Source organism: Trachymyrmex cornetzi, unplaced genomic scaffold (genome assembly GCF_001594075.2).
Source record: "Trachymyrmex cornetzi isolate Tcor2-1 unplaced genomic scaffold, Tcor1.1 scaffold82, whole genome shotgun sequence".
Classification (NCBI taxonomy): domain Eukaryota; kingdom Metazoa; phylum Arthropoda; class Insecta; order Hymenoptera; family Formicidae; genus Trachymyrmex; species Trachymyrmex cornetzi.
Genome location: NW_017300158.1, coordinates 1403503 through 1424652, shown reverse-complemented (window position 1 = coordinate 1424652; position 21150 = coordinate 1403503). Strand labels below are relative to the sequence as shown.

At 34.8% G+C, this 21150-nt stretch overlaps 2 protein-coding genes across 2 annotated transcripts; both read right to left on the bottom strand.

Moving 5' to 3' along the window:
- Positions 1-4155: 4155 nt before the first annotated feature.
- On the bottom strand, positions 4156-6625 carry LOC108768672 (uncharacterized). The gene is made up of 2 exons (XM_018519193.1): positions 6287-6625; positions 4156-4479 (listed from the first exon to the last, which is right to left on the bottom strand). Exons 1-2 carry the CDS (start codon positions 6623-6625, stop codon positions 4156-4158), a joined length of 663 nt encoding a protein of 220 aa, XP_018374695.1.
- A 5094-nt stretch (positions 6626-11719) lies between these two features.
- On the bottom strand, positions 11720-16368 carry LOC108768671 (uncharacterized). Its single transcript, XM_018519192.1, has 4 exons — positions 16323-16368; positions 13749-14032; positions 12533-12802; positions 11720-12236 (listed from the first exon to the last, which is right to left on the bottom strand). The coding sequence occupies exons 1-4, from the start codon at positions 16366-16368 to the stop codon at positions 11835-11837; spliced, it is 1002 nt and encodes a 333-aa protein (XP_018374694.1). The 3' UTR covers positions 11720-11834.
- Positions 16369-21150: the final 4782 nt, after the last annotated feature.

Genomic DNA, 21150 nt, shown 5'->3' with positions numbered 1-21150 from the left:
TAGAATTTCTTACAGCTCTTTGTACAAAATACGATTATATAAAAAATATGGTAGAACATCAAGTTACTTATACTTCTCGATGCAATTCGTGTGGTGATATGAAAGTTATTACTAATACTAACATTTTACTTTCAATTTCTATTAACAATTTGAAGAAAAAAAGTTATAATCTAGATGATTTATTGAAAACACTACATTTTCATCACAATGGTCAGTCGTTTGATAAATTATGTGAACGTTGTGGAAGAAATGATATATTGTATGTGTACTTTAAATTTTTGTTGTTAAATCTCATGTTACTTTTACAAAATTTATTTTACGAAATATTGATTACTAAATTACTTTATTATAAGTAATATACATATACAGTAGTGTTAGAGAAGTATATTAATATTTTTGGAAATTTTTTGAAAATGAAGAATTTAAAAGCAATTTCAAAAAATGAAAATTATATTAGATATAGAAAAAATTAAATAAACTTTTAATTTATTGAAGCAGATTGTTTTATCTATATATTTAAAATTTCTATTATTAAGCAAATGTATGGAAGATATATCACACGATCAAAAATATCTGTACAACATAGAGAAAGTAAAATTATCGGCACAGGTCAATGATCAGTGCTCATTGCTTTTGAAATCTCATTAATAGTAGTGATTTGTGGCAGGCAGAGGAAGTCGCATGATATTGATCATCTGATGTGTGATAGCAACGCTATTTTCGCTTTAGTATGCATATTAATGTAGTGTGATCCTATTATAAATTATTAGTTATATTAGTTACTGAACGAATTTTATTTGCTATTTTTAAAGCATATTTTTGAAAGCGACAAGAATAAATATTGTATATAATGTAATAAAAAGAGAAATAGAATTTTATCAAGAAATTAATAATTCATACATATAATCAATAATGTAGAAATATTAAATTGAAACTTCCTCTGGTATATTCGTTAACATAAAGATAAAAATAACATAGGCACACTATATGTCTCTTAAATGGAATAATGAAATTGTAAGCATTGTTTTATGGAAACCTTTTCATGCAGAAGATAATTCAAGTGTTTCATTAAAAAAATTTAATAATAAGATAATCAAGCAATTGATTCTTTCACATTACGAGTAGAAATCTGGACGATGAAAGTTATGGATTGTAAGTCTGATAACAAATAACAACATAGTTAACACAAAGAGAAATCTTTGTATCGTTCATTCTTGGGAAACAATTATAATTTAGAGTACGTGGGGAAGATTTTAATTGTAACTTGTTTAAAACTGCTAAATACCGTGTAATTATATAAATTATGTAGTTTAAAATTCTTGAGTTATCATTATTATTTTGTTACTATATTTTTTATAATATTTGTTTATAATAGTAATCACATATTATTAATTAAAGAATATTGATAAGTATATCAAGTGATTTAAATAATTATATCTTGATATCTGTACAAAGTTATGTATACAAGACATCTGTATATAAAACAACAAACTCTAATTACGTAGTGTTATTCTTATGCAATTCCAGTGAAGAAACATGAATTATTAATTATGACTAAACAAGCAATAACTTGCACTATTACCGAGCAAATGTCACTAATACGTTAACCTTTTTAGTATCTATAATAATTATAATAATTAGTATCTATAATAATTAGTATCTATAATAACTTTATTATTAATGCTAATTCTGCCATAATTATATGCGCTTTTAAACGCAAAAATATTTTTAAAGATATTTTTAATTTTTAATTTTTAAAACTAATCGATATTGTAGACTTGTAACTACTTCATGTATATCTCATTTTTGTTATCGAAAAATTTTTTACTTCTGCGGAATAATTTATCGTTTGTTGAATAACTATAGTATCTTAACTTTTATTATAAATGAATTTAGATTTGTATCATTACAACAACCGGAAATATTTCGTGGGATTATTATTCGATGTAACTTATCGTAATTTACTAATTTAATGAACAAAATACGTATTTAACGAGCTCGTGATGTTTGTAATATGTAGAACAGAATATAAATGGTCAGATGAATAAAAAATTATAGTAGACTCGTGAAAAGTATGAAATCACTGCAGTGAGAGTGACTACGTAATGTGCTCGTTTTCATCTGTCAAATTCAAATCTTTTCACATCCATTTCAATTTCCTCATCATCTTTACTATTGCCACCCACGTTTATATGCATCTGTTTGTATAACGGCTAGAGAATGATTTTATTATGACTTGAACACGGATCTACTCATCTCGCTAAACATATTCTATTCAAACTCACTCTCGCTAAACATATTCTATTGAAAATCAAAGTACATCTTTCTATAGGTCTTTCGTTTATTATGATAGATAAATAGCACTTTAGTTGAAAAGCCTCCTCCCCCCTTTGCTTACGCTCTCTCTCTCTCTCTCTCTCTCTCTCTCTCTCTCTCTCTCTCTCTCTCTCTCTCTCTCTTATTAAAACTACCCTCATCGTTATTTGTGATTAATTACATTGTTAATTTTTAATACGTTTATTTCGAAAAATTGCAAACGAAAAGATAGAATTTTTATTTTTATTCAGATTTTATTTTTTGTGTAGAAATAGATATTTTTATATTGCAAATATTCAACAATTAAATAAGATTATATAAGATTATTTATATATACATACAATAAAGTTTAAAATAAAGTATAAAATTACAATTTTTTTTATAGTATTACTTACTATCGATGATTTACTCTCAGTTGGTAATCAGATATCAACTGTAGACAATGCATTTCTGAATTTTATGAATTATTTATAATTTCTTTATTTTGTAATAAAATTAAGATTTTTTAAAGATGCAAAATGGATAATATTATTTTCTATAATAGATCGAATAATTTATTCAAATATATATTATAGTTCAAATTTAGTATTGTAATCAATATCTTATTGTAAAAACATTATGAGATATAATAAATAAATTTCATTAAAAAAATCACAATAATTTTTAAAGATGTTTTAAAATATTATTTAGTATAGCATTTATTATTAACTTTACATTTTACATATCATCGTATTTTAATTATTCCAATATTTTTTTCTATAATTTTTAATAATTTTAGGGAATATAACCCATGTTTGATAAAAACGTGTACTTTTTTACCTTATTCGAAACTATTACGTGATTTCTTCGATACGCAGTTGTGGCGCTACTTCACAAAGTCCAAAGTATTTACCATGCGATAAAATTAGAAAAAACTTTAATATATGAAAAAATATGAATATTTTATTTTCTATATATTATGTTATCATGCAGCATCTCTCAAAATATTTTGAATATTTATATAATGTAATTTTTCTTAAAAAATAATTGTACCGTATAAGTTTTACTTGTAGAGACATCTATCACGATTCTCTTATATCAATGTAATATAGGATTTATAAGGACAGATTCAAATAATAATAAAAATAGATACAAACGTATTTAATAAATTATTTTTATTGTGAATTTTTTTACATATATAAAGTTTATGAATAAGTTACTAAAAGTTCAAATAAAACATATAAATATATTACATCTCGTTGACTTATAAATACATAATACTGCGCAAAATAAAAATTGTCTTTTTATATAAATAATGTCTTTTATAAATAATTAATCTATGAGTGATCACTTGTCACAGATATTCAACAAATACAATTGTTGTCGTGACTAATTATCACAAAATGCAATCGATTATCTTAAAAGTTGATATCGATTATATAGTACGTTTTAGAAGGTATAATTAGTAAAAGTGTACTATTGATCCGAATAAATAAATAATTAATATACCAAATAAATAATTTGCTACGCGTAAAAATAAATACTATGCACTACATGTTTAGTTGTGAGCCACGGTAATAAATAATTTTCAAAAATTATCACGGATCGTAAAGCGAATTTGTAGTCTTCGCACATTTCGCAAATGATCGCTATATGACAAACGATTATTGTCAATAACTTCAAAGTATTGCACCGTCATGTAATGACGTGATTTTATAGTTACAGTCACGGCAGGTGCTAAATCAATTTACATCAGTGGTACACGCTGCCTAATAGTCTGATGTATCTTCTTGTATCATTTTCTGATAAAAATGATCGATGACCCGCTATCGACAACAACAATACTTCTTTTCCTTATGTTTAATAGTTGAATACGTGCCTCCAAACATGTAAGTAGTCTCGATATTTGAGAACTACGCCCCAGTCCCTGATGAGTCTTCGTGTTTCATCGACAGGATTTCGCTCGGTATGGCTCATGATGCTTCGTTCCACACGTGTCGGGAGTCGTATGGTGGGCAAGGAGATAATGTTGCTTTCGACTTCGCATAACATCATTGTTAAGTATGATTGAGTCGCTTTAAGAGCTTGTCGAATTTGAGAGTTAGGTTCGTCCTCGACCAATTCCTCGAATGCCACGGCAAATTTCTGAAGGTCCATGTGCAACTTTGGGAAATAGTTAACAATCTGCAAAAAAACAGTTATTACAAAATTATTACTTTGTTTTAATATTTAAATATTTAAATATTGAGGAAACCGCTCACTTAAGCTTGCTCATTAATATTTATATGATTCGCTTCAAGATATTATTAAACTTTGACGTAAAGATAAGCGATTACGATAGCATCACTTTTTTCTTGTCGACGAACTGTTAATGTCGACTGTAAATATTGCTCCGTTAGAAATTATTCTATTACATCCATATAAATATTTATGAAGGTTTCGTGTAATACTAATTTTAGTGTCGTTTAAAGAATTGAAATAGAAAATCTAACAAAAGTCTTCATAGAATTATCTAAAGATCTAAATATATAAATTTAGCTATACCCTTCTGAGCGTAAGTATAACAATTTTATACTCATTTTTTTTTATCACACAGAATAATGATTTATTACATTAAGCTTATGCATTTAAAAAATTTATCGAAGCAAATGTTCATTATATAATTTCAAAAATATTTTTTCTGATCACACACAAATGTAAAAGAGAAAAAAAATACTAAAGGTATATTTTGCATACTGAAAGAAAAGATTAGCTGCAGCAGTTAATTTTTGGTTGCAGCAGCCAATTTTTTGGTTGCATTAGCCTATCCGCAATGTCAATATAGGATTGCGATAGCTTAACGGTATCAAAAATTGGCTGCTACAACCAATTAAAAATGCTACGACATCCTCAGTCAATCTTTGCTTTCAGTGCAAATGATAGAAATTGTGAATTACGTTAATCAAAAAGAATTTTACGATCGACGAAACCTAATTTCCCTTCGCGTTATCAGTGGTTGCAACTTAATCGCCGTGGAATGCTTAAGATCCCACTGTAAAATTCCACCTTCCGAGAACGCGCAACTAAAACCCCGACAAAGTGCAACGCTGAGGATCAATGTTGCTGCAGTCAGTGGCGATCGGGGCGTGGCAGAGAGAGGGGAGGGAGCTGCGTGCCCGAATGCCGACATCCGGGGAGTACCGCGGGTCGCGATATCAGCCTTGCGTTATCAGTGTGCTTGCATCGAGGAGGCAGACGAGCGCGATTACGCAGCCGCACGACCCGGCGAACATGAGTACACACGTACGGTCGTGTTGCGCGCGCACTGTATGAAAGACCGCGCTCGCTCCTGCTCGCCTGCTACTTTATAATAATTACCGTCTCATTAAAATTTGTTATTTAACGTTGCGTTAATCAATTGCAACCGGGTGGTCAGCCGGCTGGCCGGTCGCTGAAAACGCGACGGTGGCCTGTAACACTACTCTCTCTTTCCTGCACACTCGTTATCCGTCTCTCCTTTACACGCGGTAGTACCTTGTACGGATTGCTCTTTCATTTCTGCTACACGGTAACGACGGTTACGAACGATGAATATTAACGATCGCAAAGAAACTAACGGCCTGAGACATAATGTTGCGAGCGTTGACAATGAAGGAAGAACTGCTGTAGCCAAAGAAGCTAATGTAGCTAACAATGTTGCAATGAGAAGTATCATTGTAATATCACATAAAGGATCTAAGAGAGAAAGAGAGGAGAATCTCGAGTAGAAATAAGATCTAATTTAGAAAAATTTATCTATAGAGCAACTTCCAAAGAGATTTCTGCAATTGCAATATCTCTTGGGCAAAATAATGGCCAATTGGAGGTGCAATTGATGTCACGTATTTATGTTAAGAGTTGTTGATGGCTGGATAAACCGTTTGAAACTCTTAATAACGGCAAAACCTAAGGTACGGTCCGAAACATGTACGATATAAACGAGCAACAATGTTAATTGAATGATTGTACTCACCATTGGAGTACTAGCGTCGACCAGTTTTCTTACGAGATTCACATCCTTCTTGCCGGGTACCCAATTAGGTATGTACTGATGGTCGTCGACGCCAATCCTAACTCTCTCATAGAGGTATTCGTAATCTCGAATCAAGTAGTCGTTCATCGTCAGCTGATGTTGCAGCCTAAGATTCGCTAGACTTGTCTTCATTTCCTCCTCGAGATTTTTCAAAGGGACGGCTCGTAAATCGAGTTCTCCACATGGTAGATGCCATGTTGGTATTGACCCAGATATCTTTGGAGCCGCAAAAACAACGGTCAAGATAGATGAAATTAGACTAATTCTTTCGAGGAACATGTTTGAATTTATTGTCGTAAATTTTTCGCAGTTACTCTTCGCAGTGATGATCTTGGCGAATCGGCTTGGAAAAATGATAATGATAAGGCACTGAACGATATCCTCGATCGACGTGAGATCGTGAACTAAGATTGTCAAACTCTCGTGCTTCCTCCTTATATATGGGATTGTGTAAACAATCGTACATACGCACGCATGTTTGACGTCTCGTGCGGAGTCGGTGGAGTAGCCCGAGAGTAGCTACGTTTTTTTATTGTGTCGCCGCTAGAACCTTGGAAGTAGTAATTTCTCTCTCCCAGAGTTCCGTCTGGAAGTAGACGATAGTCTCTTTTATTGAAGTAACGATATCTTTTTTTTAAAGCATTTCCAGTCAACATATCGCCGATAAGTGATACGACTTAAGGAGGGAACCTGATGGTCTTTAGAATGCTGAAAAGCTGTTTTTTGCGAATTTTTTATGAACAAACCATGAAGCCGATCTTTCTAAATTTTTAGGGGTGATTTGTTATATATTTCAACAATACAAAATAATTTTTTAATATGAAAATAATGAATACAATAATAAGCAGAGCCTGGATTATTCACCGACTGACGTACCAATTCGAGTCGACCGTAGCGCATTCTTTACGAATCTCCCCACGCCACTCACCAAAAATCGTGGTCAGGTGAGCAACAGAGTCGCGATGAGGTCGATGAGGGATGGAGGACGGCTAGTGGTTGATATGTTCTCAGAAATCTCAGATCGTATCTGGATTATTACAATTATTATTGTCTAATAATAAGTTATATATTAATTTGTTATATATTAATCATATTGTGCTTCGGCACAATATGATTATCGCTGTATATCTGCGCGCTATATATTTGCGCGACGCGACGTGACGTCAGTACCTATTTCTCAGGCTATAATTATAAAAGTATTTCGAATTTCGATCTAAAACTGTACGAGTATATTTTTAAAGAGTAATGCTATCAATTAAAGCAAAAAAAAAAAAAACATTTTGACCCTCTAAACCAAGTTTCCTCCTTAAACGTTTTGATATGTAACGATTCATTGTATAGCATTCTTTTACTAATAATTTATTTTAGTTAATAAAATTAATTTGCGAAATCGTATATATATCTTAATACTTATGTCGATATAATTAGAATAAATTATAATTATAATTTATACTTATATATTTCATTTTATAGTTTATTATTCTATAAACGCATACATATATTAATGATTTTACATTCATCATAGATCTCTTGTTGTGTAACTATCCAAATTTATTTAAATGACGTGTTCACTTAACAGTGACCAATAATTTCTATTGGCAATGCTTTGTAGATCTCGCCTACAGTATACATAGATGTTCCGATTTTCCCCGAAACATGAACGGTACCTGTCGTCACGCATTTATGGCGTCTGCATGTACCTTGAAAGTACGCGCAATTGTCAGAAATCTTTCGGATGCCGTGCGCACTATTCAGACGCAAACACCGTTGTGTTTGCATTATGAATCAATTGGGAAAGCCATGTCGTCAAACGAATTGTTAGAGATCCGCGATCGAAATTTCGTCATACTTAAAACAGTTATATCTATTTGTATAATAAGTCTAAATGATTATTATGGAAAAGGTTCGTTCGGCTTATGTAATTGGAATCGGAAAGAATGAAGTTGAAAAATATTTATAATAAGAGGTATCGATCTTCAACGTTCATTGCAACTTTATTTTGAGACACAATATATGATTTCGAAAAATTCAATACATGTAATAATAGATAATTTAAAAAAAATAATTATATATGATAAAAAATTTACAGTTACTGTATATACAGCACTTTATTCGAAAATTTGTTTTGTGTTGCAAGTTTTGAATATAATATATGTATATACGTATATATATATATATGTAAAACATACAAAAATTTAAACAATTGTATTTGTACATAAACGATAAGTCTCTGTATATTTCGTAAATATATTATGACAATACATTTAACTGTATCCTTAAAAGTAAAATAATTTCATACAGTTTCGTACTTTTACGCATGTAAGCGATTCCATTCTGATGATCCATAAGTAATTTTGACGTCAGAAGAGGTCAATTCTTTCCCATCAAAATATGGAGAAGGAGATGGTGACAAAAACTTATGAATGAAGTAGACGTAATGAACATATGTCGATGCGTACGTCGATGTTGTACCACCAAGGGATATGCCATAAAAGGCGATACTATAATTAGATTCTCTGAATTCACCGAACTAAGATTAGAGATCTTCTCACGCCCGATTAAGTTGCGATGCATCGTGACGTGTTATTTCGCGAGCGTATATCATGAACAAAAGAAAACAAATAATGATCCTATTCAAACGCAGAAGCGCATCATATGCATTGGCGCGATTTCAACAAAGTTTGTTGGAATAATTTCAGTTCACTTAAATACAGTGAGATAGTCAATTAAAAAGTGCTTAACGCTTTAATAAATTATTTCGTGATTATAACATTTATATTGTTATGTAAAGCTACAAACGTTGCGCGTATGATCGATGAAAAGGCTAATAAGTAAAAAAGAGTAATGGGCGTTATTGTTTTTAATGATAAAACAACATGCAAATGTATTAGTAAGCAATTGAATATTAAATATTATTTAAAAGAATGCTTGTGATTATATTAAAATTGTGATAAAACATTTGAATTAATGCTCGCGTATTTATTTATAAATATATTTATTTACGAATAGAATGAATTGAACAGACAGATACTTTAGCTTTTTACATAACGAACAATTTATTAATGCAGCAGCGCCAGACAGTTAAATTACAGTAAACAAATTTATCCTTTATAAACGCAAAATGCAGTGTAGAGCAATTACAACCTATCTACTCTTCGTGTACTCCTATTACAACGTTTGATGCGTCTGGGAAAACCTGTTCATAATGAAACTGCACTATGATGTTGGCCTAATCATTTTACTTATAAAAAAATAGTAAATTAAATACAGAATAATTTTAAATTTATAAATAAAATACATATAAATTAAATACGATTTTAAAGTTTCCAGTAAAAAAAAGTTGCTTATGCAAATAATTATTAAATAAGTAAAAAATTCGATAGTAATATTCATGATTATTACAATTACGCTTTTTTATCTTTAAAATAAAATATAGCTAAATAATATATCTTTAAATAAATGTTATAAATAAAGATAATTATGTCACTATATGCGAAAGCAACAACAATGTAGCATTGCGATATTTATAGCAATATTTATAGCATATATATAAATATGTAATGGCAGTTATAAAACAACTAATGCTATGCATTATTTAACTGCTTATCTAGTTAATCGCTTAAAATATTGCTGCGATGAGTCATGTTTATTGCATTTTAAATAGCACAATCTTATCTACATTATTTTCAGTTATATACATTAATGATAACGATCGAATGTTATGCAGAATGAACATCCTTCATGCGTTCCTGATACTTCCGGTTGAATGTTCATGTAAAACGAACGATTTACAATATTGTTGAAATTAAATTATTACGTGGATCATAAAGGATTATATCTCTGTCATCCAAACTTCAGTTCGATACAAAATTGAATTTATTCGAGATGATCACATATAATTAAAGACATGACAATAAATAGTATATGCAATGGTAACGTGATACAATAAATAGAACAGAACACTATGCATATACGACCGAATAAATATTCTACGTGTATTGCATAAAATGCATTATGATCTTAAATTTAAGTGCGCGTCTACGAACAATTTTGCATCGTGTCGTGTGCATACATAGTACAAAAATATGCGTAACGCTAAGTTATGAACGTAACTTAAGTACTGCTTCATTATAAAATATCGGATTTGCATGATATAAATATATTTTAATCTATCGCAAAAAGTCACGTCGTTATGTGGTGATACGCGTATAATCAAGATTTACTCGAACGATTCTCATTAAAATTAGTCCCTTATCGATTAGTACACTTATGTATAATCGAAAGAGCCATAAAAATCATCGAACTTTATCTCCCCTAAAACGCTTCTGACGTCGTATACGCAGTGACGGACTAACTATAAAAGATAAAATTGTCATGTGTTCTCACGACAAGGCGAGATTCTTCGGCACAACACACCGGAAGGAGGAGAGAATCATCTACGTCTACGTATGGTACGCGTCAACGCACGATACCTATCTATGTAAATATATATGTATGTGCATATGCGTCTATGTATAAACGTAGGAACTCTGTACGTCCGCGTACGCTCGGGATATCACAGCTAAACGACATTAAGTTTTCGCGTCATCCGCTTAAAGCTAGAATAAATAAATTTCACGAGCCGCCTAAACTCGTTGTCGATCCTTTCACGTACTATCGTCACCTGCGCGTATCGCAGACTCCGTCGATTTAATCGAATGAACTCAAATCCGTGACCGTGTAACGAGCCGCCTTGATCGTAATCTGTGTTGGCATATCGATATAAATATCGGATCCAAGACGGCTAATCTTAAAAGTACACACATCTGCGAATTTATATATTCTCTCTACACTTTTTTCTCTTTCTCTCTTCTCAATACGCATTTCCATAATGTACTGTTCTTTCGTTGATCTCAGATTGTTGAGTGCCTGAGAATGAAAATGGGGTTTTTTAATTCCTTTTAAATACACACGATAAGATTATGTGTTTCACTTTAACGGCGGCTGTAATCCATTGGACCGATATTTTTGGCGAGTCTAATCGATATGAGTGCGCCGTGTACTTCAAACATTATTATCAACATTATGGTCTATGCTCGGCATGTATGTTATTAGATATAATACTGTTCTGAAGTAGATCTTTTAATACTGGTCTCTAAGTACGCAGCCGTTATTGATGAAATACTTGTATTATCATCCAATAAAGTTTGATTCTATCATCATTCAAGAATATTTGAACCAAAATCATTGGATTAGATAATTTTTTTGCGGCTGTTGAGATACATAATCTTACAATTAGTACAATAGTACGATTTTGTTGGCAAATCTGCGAAAAACGATTAAAACTATTGAAGTGAACATGATTGCGATAATGGAATAAATATAAAAGTTATGTTAGTGTGAGATAGTATACGATTCGACGCTGTATAAAGCAGTGTCTTTAAATTATCAGCAGATCTCGTCGAAGCGCAAACTTCTTTAGGTTCGATGTGTTGAGGTTGGTCTATGTTCATAACGTAGGTCCTTTTTGCTTCTTCATCAGTCTGTTCCTATGAGATCCCTTTCGTAGATTCTGACGCAAAGAATTATTTCGACCAGACTTCCTTGTCGGTTTACGTTTTCTCATTTCTTTGCCTTTTAACCATTTTTTAGGCATATTCGGCGTAAAAGTCAAAGGCGTTTTTTTAAGGTTATGATCGCAAATGTTGTCAGTGGTGGCGTTGCGAAAAACCTTTATCCAATCTTTCAAAAAGGTATGATAAAGTTTTAACACGCCCCAATCTTGAATCAACATTACAGTCAGATCGCCCTCTTTGGCCCAATGCAAATTATCCGTTATGATGAATGCATCGTTTAGAGTAGAAGTTCTTAATTCCAGATTTATCATAGCGGCTTCGACCTCACATAGCAACTGCAATCATACAAACGAGAAATATTACTTTTACATGTTCGCACTTTCACTTAAAAGGTTGATATTCCTTGCCATATACGCTCAATAAGTTTTATGACAATTTGACCCAAGATGGCAAGTTCGTGTAATAAAGTATTTATAGTTGTATATCTCGTTCTTGCTGAATGATTAGTTTGATTTACGAGTAATATTAACGAGTGATGTAAATACAATTTTCAATTAATCGGTGTGAATATAGATCTTTAAAAGTAAGCAATGCGCATCATTAAAAGTAAGCAATGCGCTATATAGCTTACCCTAAGAACTTGATTATGCGCTTTGTCGATAATCCTGGTCCGCCTTTTAATGATGCTGCGAGTGACATCGATGTTAGAGTCGAGACGATATTCTTTAAGAAGATGGAATGTAAACGAGAACCTCTGAAGCGCATCGTATAGACGTGGAAGAGCACGCTCAGCTTTCTTTCCTCTTTCCAAACACCAGAGTTCCGTGTGATACCATTCGAGCTGCCTTTTTGGCAACCAATTCATTTTGTAGTACTGCTCCTTCAGCAGCACTCTGTATACCTGTAACAAAAAGATAAAATACTATGTAACCTTTTGAGTCGTAATTATATGATCGGGTCGATTTAACGCAATTAAATTGTTTTGGAATTTTTGTCTGATCGTAGATAGAATTTTATTTTATTAAAAGTTGTACCACATGCACATAATTTATTTGTACTTGATTATGCGTATCATTGAGTATAAAATTTATGACTACACAAATCTTATTCAACTCGTACCGTTATATGCTGCATAAATTCAGACGTAAATTACAAGTGACTGTCGTACATTTATGAATTATTTAATGAATTATCTGGCGCAATGCACATTTGCGCAATCTTGTTTGTTTATATAGTCTAGTACTACGTTCAGTACGTTATCAAAAACCGTAATATCACAAATCTGTCTCGGAATGCAGCCATGCGTGTCCAGAGTAAGCTTTAAAGTGATAAAAGTTCGATAAACAAAATATATCGCTCTATCCAAGCCATCGTGATCCGTGCGGGATAAACTCGATCTTAGGCTCTCTAGTAGACCAAACAATAACATTTATCATCTCGTTACAACCACGTTATAAACAAGTAAAGCCTCTTATGTAAATGTATTCGCTTATCTTCGTCTCGTGAGGACTGTACGTTTAATAACATTTTGCGATAATGATATTTTTAATATCGAGCGTAACGACACGTTCGTTCCACAACGTGACGGAAGTGATTTGTCATCAAATGTCTGTGAGATGTTTAGAACGCGCCGCGGGACTGTAGAAAAAGTAATTATGCTGGATGTGCGTGGCAATCGTAACCAATGCAAATTGCTGACGGAAAATAGGACTGCACTAGCGATGAGTTGCAACGCGCGCACGTGCGAGTCCCCCTTGAGCGAGCACTGCCCACGCGGTTTTACCCCGACACCGCGCTGCAATTAATTACAGAATCGCGGTCGCGAGTAGAACGCTCTCGTCTCTCACCTTCGAGTAAACTATGCGCACGTCCTTGAAAGTCTTGTTGAAGTGATTTTGTGCGACTCGCAATTGCGTTCGCACCCTCTTCATGATGTTGTTCGTATCGCTGGAATTATGCATCCTTCGCGAGGCCGCCAATCGGGTGCCACAAGGATGTTGAAACCAGGGTTCTATGTCACTGGAGTTTGGCACAAATTGTAGATCGTTTGCGGACGTTCCCGATGCCGAGTTCAGCCACGAAGTCAGGAAGAAGGCAAAACTCGTAAGAGTAATCGTTTGTGCCACTGAGTCTGTAAAGTAAAATAAGAACTGTCGTCAGAAAAGTATTGGAAGGTACTTAAAGAGTGATTGAATGGAGATGAAACTTGTGCAACTATTTTGCGTCTTCTGATTGTTCTTGCAAAAATATTGCATCGTATTGTATTGATTTTAACATAAACTTAAGGATTACAATGTACAATTTTCAAAAGATAGCCTTGAAGATAGCATTCATAGTTACATTCTTTATCGTGAATTTATAAATACGATATTAACAAATATTTGCAAAGTAGTTGCAGCAAGTACACATATATATTGAAACTTGAGATGAAATTTACATTTATATTTGCCAAGTTCATATTCAGTCAGTTACAGATTGTAATTCGCGATTAAGTTTGATAAAGTCAACAACGGTGAAAGATCACGCGCTATTTTACACGTAAGAGTAACAAAAGGGAAAGGGAGAGATGAAGTCCTTCCGACTTTCACACTTGGTGTACCTACACGGATACGTAGGTACCTCCATTGCACCTACGCACCAATTTAACAGCGACCAATCGTCGCCCCCGCAGTAGGAAATGGGTTGCAAATCGAAGAATCAAGATTTATTGCACAATTAAACGTCATAGCTTACGACTTTCCTCGTGATTCTCCACGCTGCAAACTTATCCAGGGACAGACCTTTCAAAATTTTTCCACACGTAATTTACAATCGTTTGATAGCGAAAATATATATGATAATAATACACTTCCTACAAATTTTAAGGTAAAAAAACTCTATCGAAAGCACAAAATAAAAAAAATTGTAATTTGTTAGCAATTCAAGAGAAAAAATATAATATTTTATTTTCCTATATGTACTGCTAAGATTTGAATGGCGTAGGTATCGCATAATATTTAGTAACACATCATATAGCAAACACATCGTATCGAATCAATTCTTGATCAATACCATTCAGCGGCCGTGAAGTCTAGCATGGATATACTGGTAGTGCCGTACAGACCGACAAAGACTTCATGGACCACTATGTGGGCAATTAACGCGCGTTGATAGTTCGTGCGTGCCGCACAGAAAACCACGTGTAAATTCATTCGAAGCGACGGTGTGAGCGCTCTCAGGTGCGAGCCGTAATGGCAATTCGATACGATAGTTCATACAATTCGCACGTCGGTCACGCGTGGACTTACGTGCGTGGTGCGGTCATCCCGCGACGAAAGCGCACACGCGCTACGTGATCCTGCGTGTCTGTTCTCAGCATTAATATCCGCTCTAACGATAGCTTAAGATATCACACAATTTGTCGTGCTCTTTATTTGTATTTTGTGTCATTCAGAAATTAAACTACTATAGATAGGATATCAAGTTCACATTAGAGGTCTGTGTTTTGTGGCTGAACTAGTGTACACTTTTGGAACTTAAAGTGAGATAGATGTACGTTTGATATTTGTTTAAAACGAGAAAGAAAATTTTAGAACAGTCTAGTGCAGGAATAGAAAACAGACCACATATTTCATTATTACAGGATATATGTATTATACGTATATATTTTTTTAACGAAAAAATTATAATTTATATAGTGTACTTATAATAAAAACTATAATTGATTTATTTCACTTGAGCTTTACGTAGTTAATTAGATATTTTTTCTATATTTTACAGATTTTTCTATATTATATTTGTGAAAGTGATACAAAAAGTTTGGCGGTGATTTGGAATCCGGATTAAAAATGATTTTAATAAGAAGTAGATATATTTTTAAAAATAAGAAAATTTATTTTTATAGTTTAAATTTCCCCCCAAACTACAAAATTGTATTAATACGTATCGACCGAAGTATCGACTTTATAACGAACTGTTTCATGTGTATATAACTTTCATTTTTATACGGAACGTATAAATTTCCAGTTTGTCACTTTTTGTTATTACAGGTACACCTGGTACCTATCCTTAATAAGTATGTCAACATTTCTCTTTGACACAAAGTATTAAAAAGATCTCGGTGTTTATACTGGTGAATGCAATTGTAATTGTCTTTTGCAATTTCTCTGTTTATTTTCTTCGAGTAGATAATTATCAGATCATAAATAATCATCGATTGAGAGATAATCTTTTCATAATTATCTTACTGCAGATATATTTTACCAATGAAATTGAGAGTATGTAAATTCGAGAACTTGCTTATCGTAATTTCTATACGCGAGGCGATATCTAACAAATCTGCGAGCGACGTAAAACAATAAGTCCCAATTCGATTAACCCTTTAGCGCGAAACACTTGAGGAAGCCAGTTACGTGGCTATGTGTATCTTATCGTAAACTCACGCCTTCTCTTCTCCCGGAGTTGCCTGAAGCCAGCAGTTTCAGGCATCCTGTAAGCGTCGGCTACGCTGTCGCGTGGGTGTATGGTAAAGGTGCACCCAATATTATATACTCTCTAACGACCATCGCCCCCAACTATATCAATTTACGTCCTTACCTACCGGTTACCCATTTCCTGCGTGTATTATCTCGTATCTAATTGTAAGGGTGGACAGCGACAAAGTGCCTTTATCCGCGAAAGCCGCGAAGTTACCCATTTTTGACAGGCTACGATTTAATTTCACTGTAACATATCAATAGAACAAATATGTGCTGGGAAAATTATATATATATATATATATATACACAATATAATTAAAAATAATAAATCTTTAAACGATTGTAATAATTTTTCTACGTTTATATGAATCTCTTTTATAGATATCTGAGATAATGTCTGTATTTTGAAGATTATACAACAATTATTTTTAGAAATACTAATAAGCTCTCACGGTACAAAAAATCAATAACAAATTATAATTGATTAATACATTATAAAAATGAAATAAAGTTCCGTGAAGAGTACAAGGCATTTTTTGTGGTATAATATCCCTGTAATCGCGGCCTACCACCTATGGGTTACTAAATCGCACGCAATAACCACGTTATTCCTATAGGGTTTCACCACATGCAATTATTTGAGCAGGTGCCTCATTTCATCCTTACGGTGCACTCTCATTACACGCGATAATGTCGATTCAAAACGCATTTCAGAACGAAACGTCCATCATTCATACGGGGGAATTATCCCAAAATATACTTCTTTTCAACCATATACGTATTCCGGGCAGTGTCGTGTCGACGCGGTAGTTGCCTCCGCGGGTTTTAATGCATGCCTTCCTCCTCTCTCGATAGGCACTGCCAAGGTGGAATCGCGGCTATTCTCGCGATGGATTCCCCGGATGCCAGTAGTCGGACGATCGGTCGGCCCTCCGGTGATTTGGCGAAAAGGGGCGGGGAACGGGGCGCGAGGAGGGGCAGTGCTCTTTTTTCCGCGGCACAGGACGAAGATTGTTGGTTTTGCAGCACCGGTACCGCGGTGGTGAATGCCCCAAGGCGGCAAAAGGCGGTTGCTGCTTTCTGGGAACGGGTCGGAGTCCCGGCCGCACCGGGAGCGGTGATTGCGTGGTGATTAGCCTCCACCTTCGCCTCTTTGGACCGACGAGTGGAAGACGGAAAGGAGAAAAGGAGCGAGAGTGCAGAGCGAGGGAGCATACCGCACGAGCGAAAAGAGACGCAAGTCGTACCGGGAGAAAGAGCGCAATATCATCGTCGTGCGGGCGAGTGTGGGAGCGAGGTGCCCGATACGAGCCCATTCGGGTTTGCCGCTTCCCCGCTTCGCGGATCTCATATCGGAGAAGCGAGAAGACCGCCGACGTGCGTTCAAAAGTGCACGCACGCATTCAGATAAGTACGTAGAGCGAGAAAGGGTAGATAATAAAAGATCGCGATTCGCGCGTCGCGTCGTTGCTATATAGAGACATGTATTATTTTATGGAGACCGCGCGAAGTAATGCCTGTGAAGATAGTACTATGGTCAACAAGGTATTTCTTATCGATTGCGAAACACTAAAGTAAATATCACATGAAAGCATTCCGAAGATACGCTTCATGTTAATACTGTCTGCATAATTTCCTTTTATACGAATTAGGTATATAGAAAATTAAATTGAAAATTAGAAATCGCTCTTTTACATGTAAATAACAAAAATTCCGTAAGATATCATTAGTCGATATAATAGATGCATCTTAAATACCCAGAGAGACACCGTGCAAAATGACACGCGACTGACGGATATACGCTTTATTATGAAAAACGCGCGCCTTTCATTATTGCAACGTCATTCATAGAGGTATGTGGGACGCGTAGTCGCGTCTCTTTTTGCACCTTCTCGAGTAGCATACGTACGTACGCGCGCTAACAATCGTGTATGTACGCGTAAGTCGTGTTTATACGCCGCGCTGAGGAAATGCTACTCTAATCGGCACCTACAGCGGGAGTATCGCACCACACGGGTGAACGTACGATGAGCACCATAGAAAAGATAGATTATGCGTAGCTCGCAACATTTGATACGGTATGCGCATAAAGGATCGTCTGGGGTGTAGTCTGCAGAGGCGTCGGGTTTCTTCCTCGCTCGAGTTCTGAATCGGGCGATGATTAAAAAGTCGAGGGGAGAGATATAAGAACCGATTCAAGCATCCAGACTTAATTACGGTCGTAATTGAGTTAACGCATCAGCACAAGCAGCACGGTAAACGGCACACTTATGATATTTACTGATATACAAATGCCATTATACGAACATACGAAGGGTAACGAAACATCAAGATTACCGTTCTGGTTTGTAATTATTAACTGTAGGACTAAATGAGCTGAAATGAATGATTAGATCACTTGTGACACATTGGCACGCGTAATCTCAACGTTTAATCTCCACTTAGACCGGTTTTTCTATCAAGTCTCCGACCGTGTGTGCGGTCGTCGCAGCTTTCGCTGAATATGAATCAGGCAGGGTGCGTCAGTTCGACGATCGTCCGTCCGCCAGACACATATAAGACCCCGACTTCCTTCCTGCAGCCGGTCTCGCAGTCTTCTCTCCGCGGACGACTTTGATTTACGAGGTACGCGGGAAAACTCGAGGTTACCGAGCGACGTTGTCCATGCGTTCGTGTTTCACGGTCCGTAGTCTCCGCCAATGGGTCCCGACCTCATGGATGCACCAGACAGATTAGCGGGGCGCGCGCAGATTTGCATTTTGTCTGGTCGGACTACTAGGCACATTGGATAGTCCTCGTCGGTGGAGGGCGACCCCACCCATAAAATACCGCTGAAGGGTTTTAAGTTGCCAGAGTTGCGCGTTAACATCCATCCTTTACCTCCTCTCTCGCCAATTCCGCCTTCGCCTGCTCCTTTTGTTTTCTTCCTCGGCATTTAGCTTTAGCCCCGTCCTCCTTTCTCTCCTTTAGTCTACCTGCCGCGTCGCCGACGCATCGAATTATCAGAGATGTCTCTACGCTGACGCGTCGTAAAGTGTCTGTAATACGCGAGCGAGGCGCCTTACGGTGTTACGACGATATGGATCACTGATGTCATACTGACGTCACCCGTCGTTTATATCCAGAGGTGACAACCTACCGTTGGCATCGGTGTAAGAATCGATCTGAAACGACGTTTGAGCCACCGCAACATAGAAAAGAAGACGAAGAGGTGGGGAGACAGCGCGCAGGAATGCACGCGATCAGTTACTACGGCATTCAATGTCATCGTCGATTACGTTATCTCGGTTCTTCGGCTGGTGATAGGCCGCACACGCGTGTGCACACGTGCGTAAGAAAACGCCCGCGGAGGCCGATTGTGTATATACGTTAATCATTGTGGTATCGTCTGATGGAAGCGCGACGGTTTCTTCGTTTCTCCCTGCCCCTCTCTCTCTCTCTCTCTCTCTCTCTCTCTCTTCCTCTTTCTTCTTCCTTTCCTTCGACCGATGGCGAAGATTACGTAAGTCACCCGGTTTTTTTGCTGCGCCAGAGAACGGAGAATATCTGCCGTTAAATGACTTCTTAGTTCGTTGCAAGAGATATTTGTTTGCAAGAAGTATGAGCGATGCATTTTATACACTTTAACGCTTGTTTAATCTCATGAATTTTCTCCGATAAATTAGACATAATTTCATGATGATATCTGACACATATTGGTAGGAAAAATACGTTTTTGATATAAATTAATACGCAACATTTTTCAAGAGTAGTAACTTCAGACATAATCCTCTAAGTCTTGATTTCCTTCCAATTTTTTTTTACGTTATCATGCAATTAATTGTATCAGCACAATATATATAATATTTTTTTTAAGACGGAAGTCAGTTTACGGTTGGGTTAATTATCTTATCGCATTTGCGACGATGTATAATGTTTGACCAGATCGATATGCGTTTACATCCGGAGATAATTCATCTTGATCCAGACTTAATAACAGTTTGTAAGGCATGCGTGGACGTACGAGAGAAAGCTCGATGCTGAATTATATTGTTAACTGAGACAGTAGGAGGATCTCGCGGAAGAAAACGTTGTAAGTAATCATGTAGTTATTCCGGAGCACTAACGCGCGCATCCGAGGAGATAATTACAATCTCTTACAATGATCCGATATTATCATACACGAATACGATGTTCCGAAACTCGTGGCTTTAATTTCAATTATAGACTTTTTGTGAATTTCAAATTAATTTTTCTTTCATGAAAATGTGTAAAAGAAGACAAAGATTGTTGTGAACATTTTATAGTATATTCAATACTGAGTTTTTTCAACATAGTTTCAATATGTAAAATTTTAGAAAACATTAACATTTTTAAAGATTAAAATTTGAAATTAAGCGAAATTCTATAACTATCTTTTTTTTAGAAATTAATCTGGTTTTTAAAATATGATATAATGCTTTATTATATTATTAATTAATAATAATTTTTTAATTAGAAACTTTGCAATTTCTTCCAAATTTCATATACAATTACAGTTAATAATTATGATTTACTATAAAAAAAGAAGTTTTATTTTTAATATATTTTATATATATATATTTTTTTCAACAAAATAATAACATTCTTCTACTACAATTTTTCTTGCTTTTATAGAGTAGGAGTCATTTATATTAATGAACTAACGTAAATCTATGACATTAATGGCAGTAAGATATATTATGCTAGGAATTGAGATTATCGCTTCAATGCAAATGATATAATGCGATAAAATCATTGCAATTAATAATGAGCATGCATTATTCATTGCGTG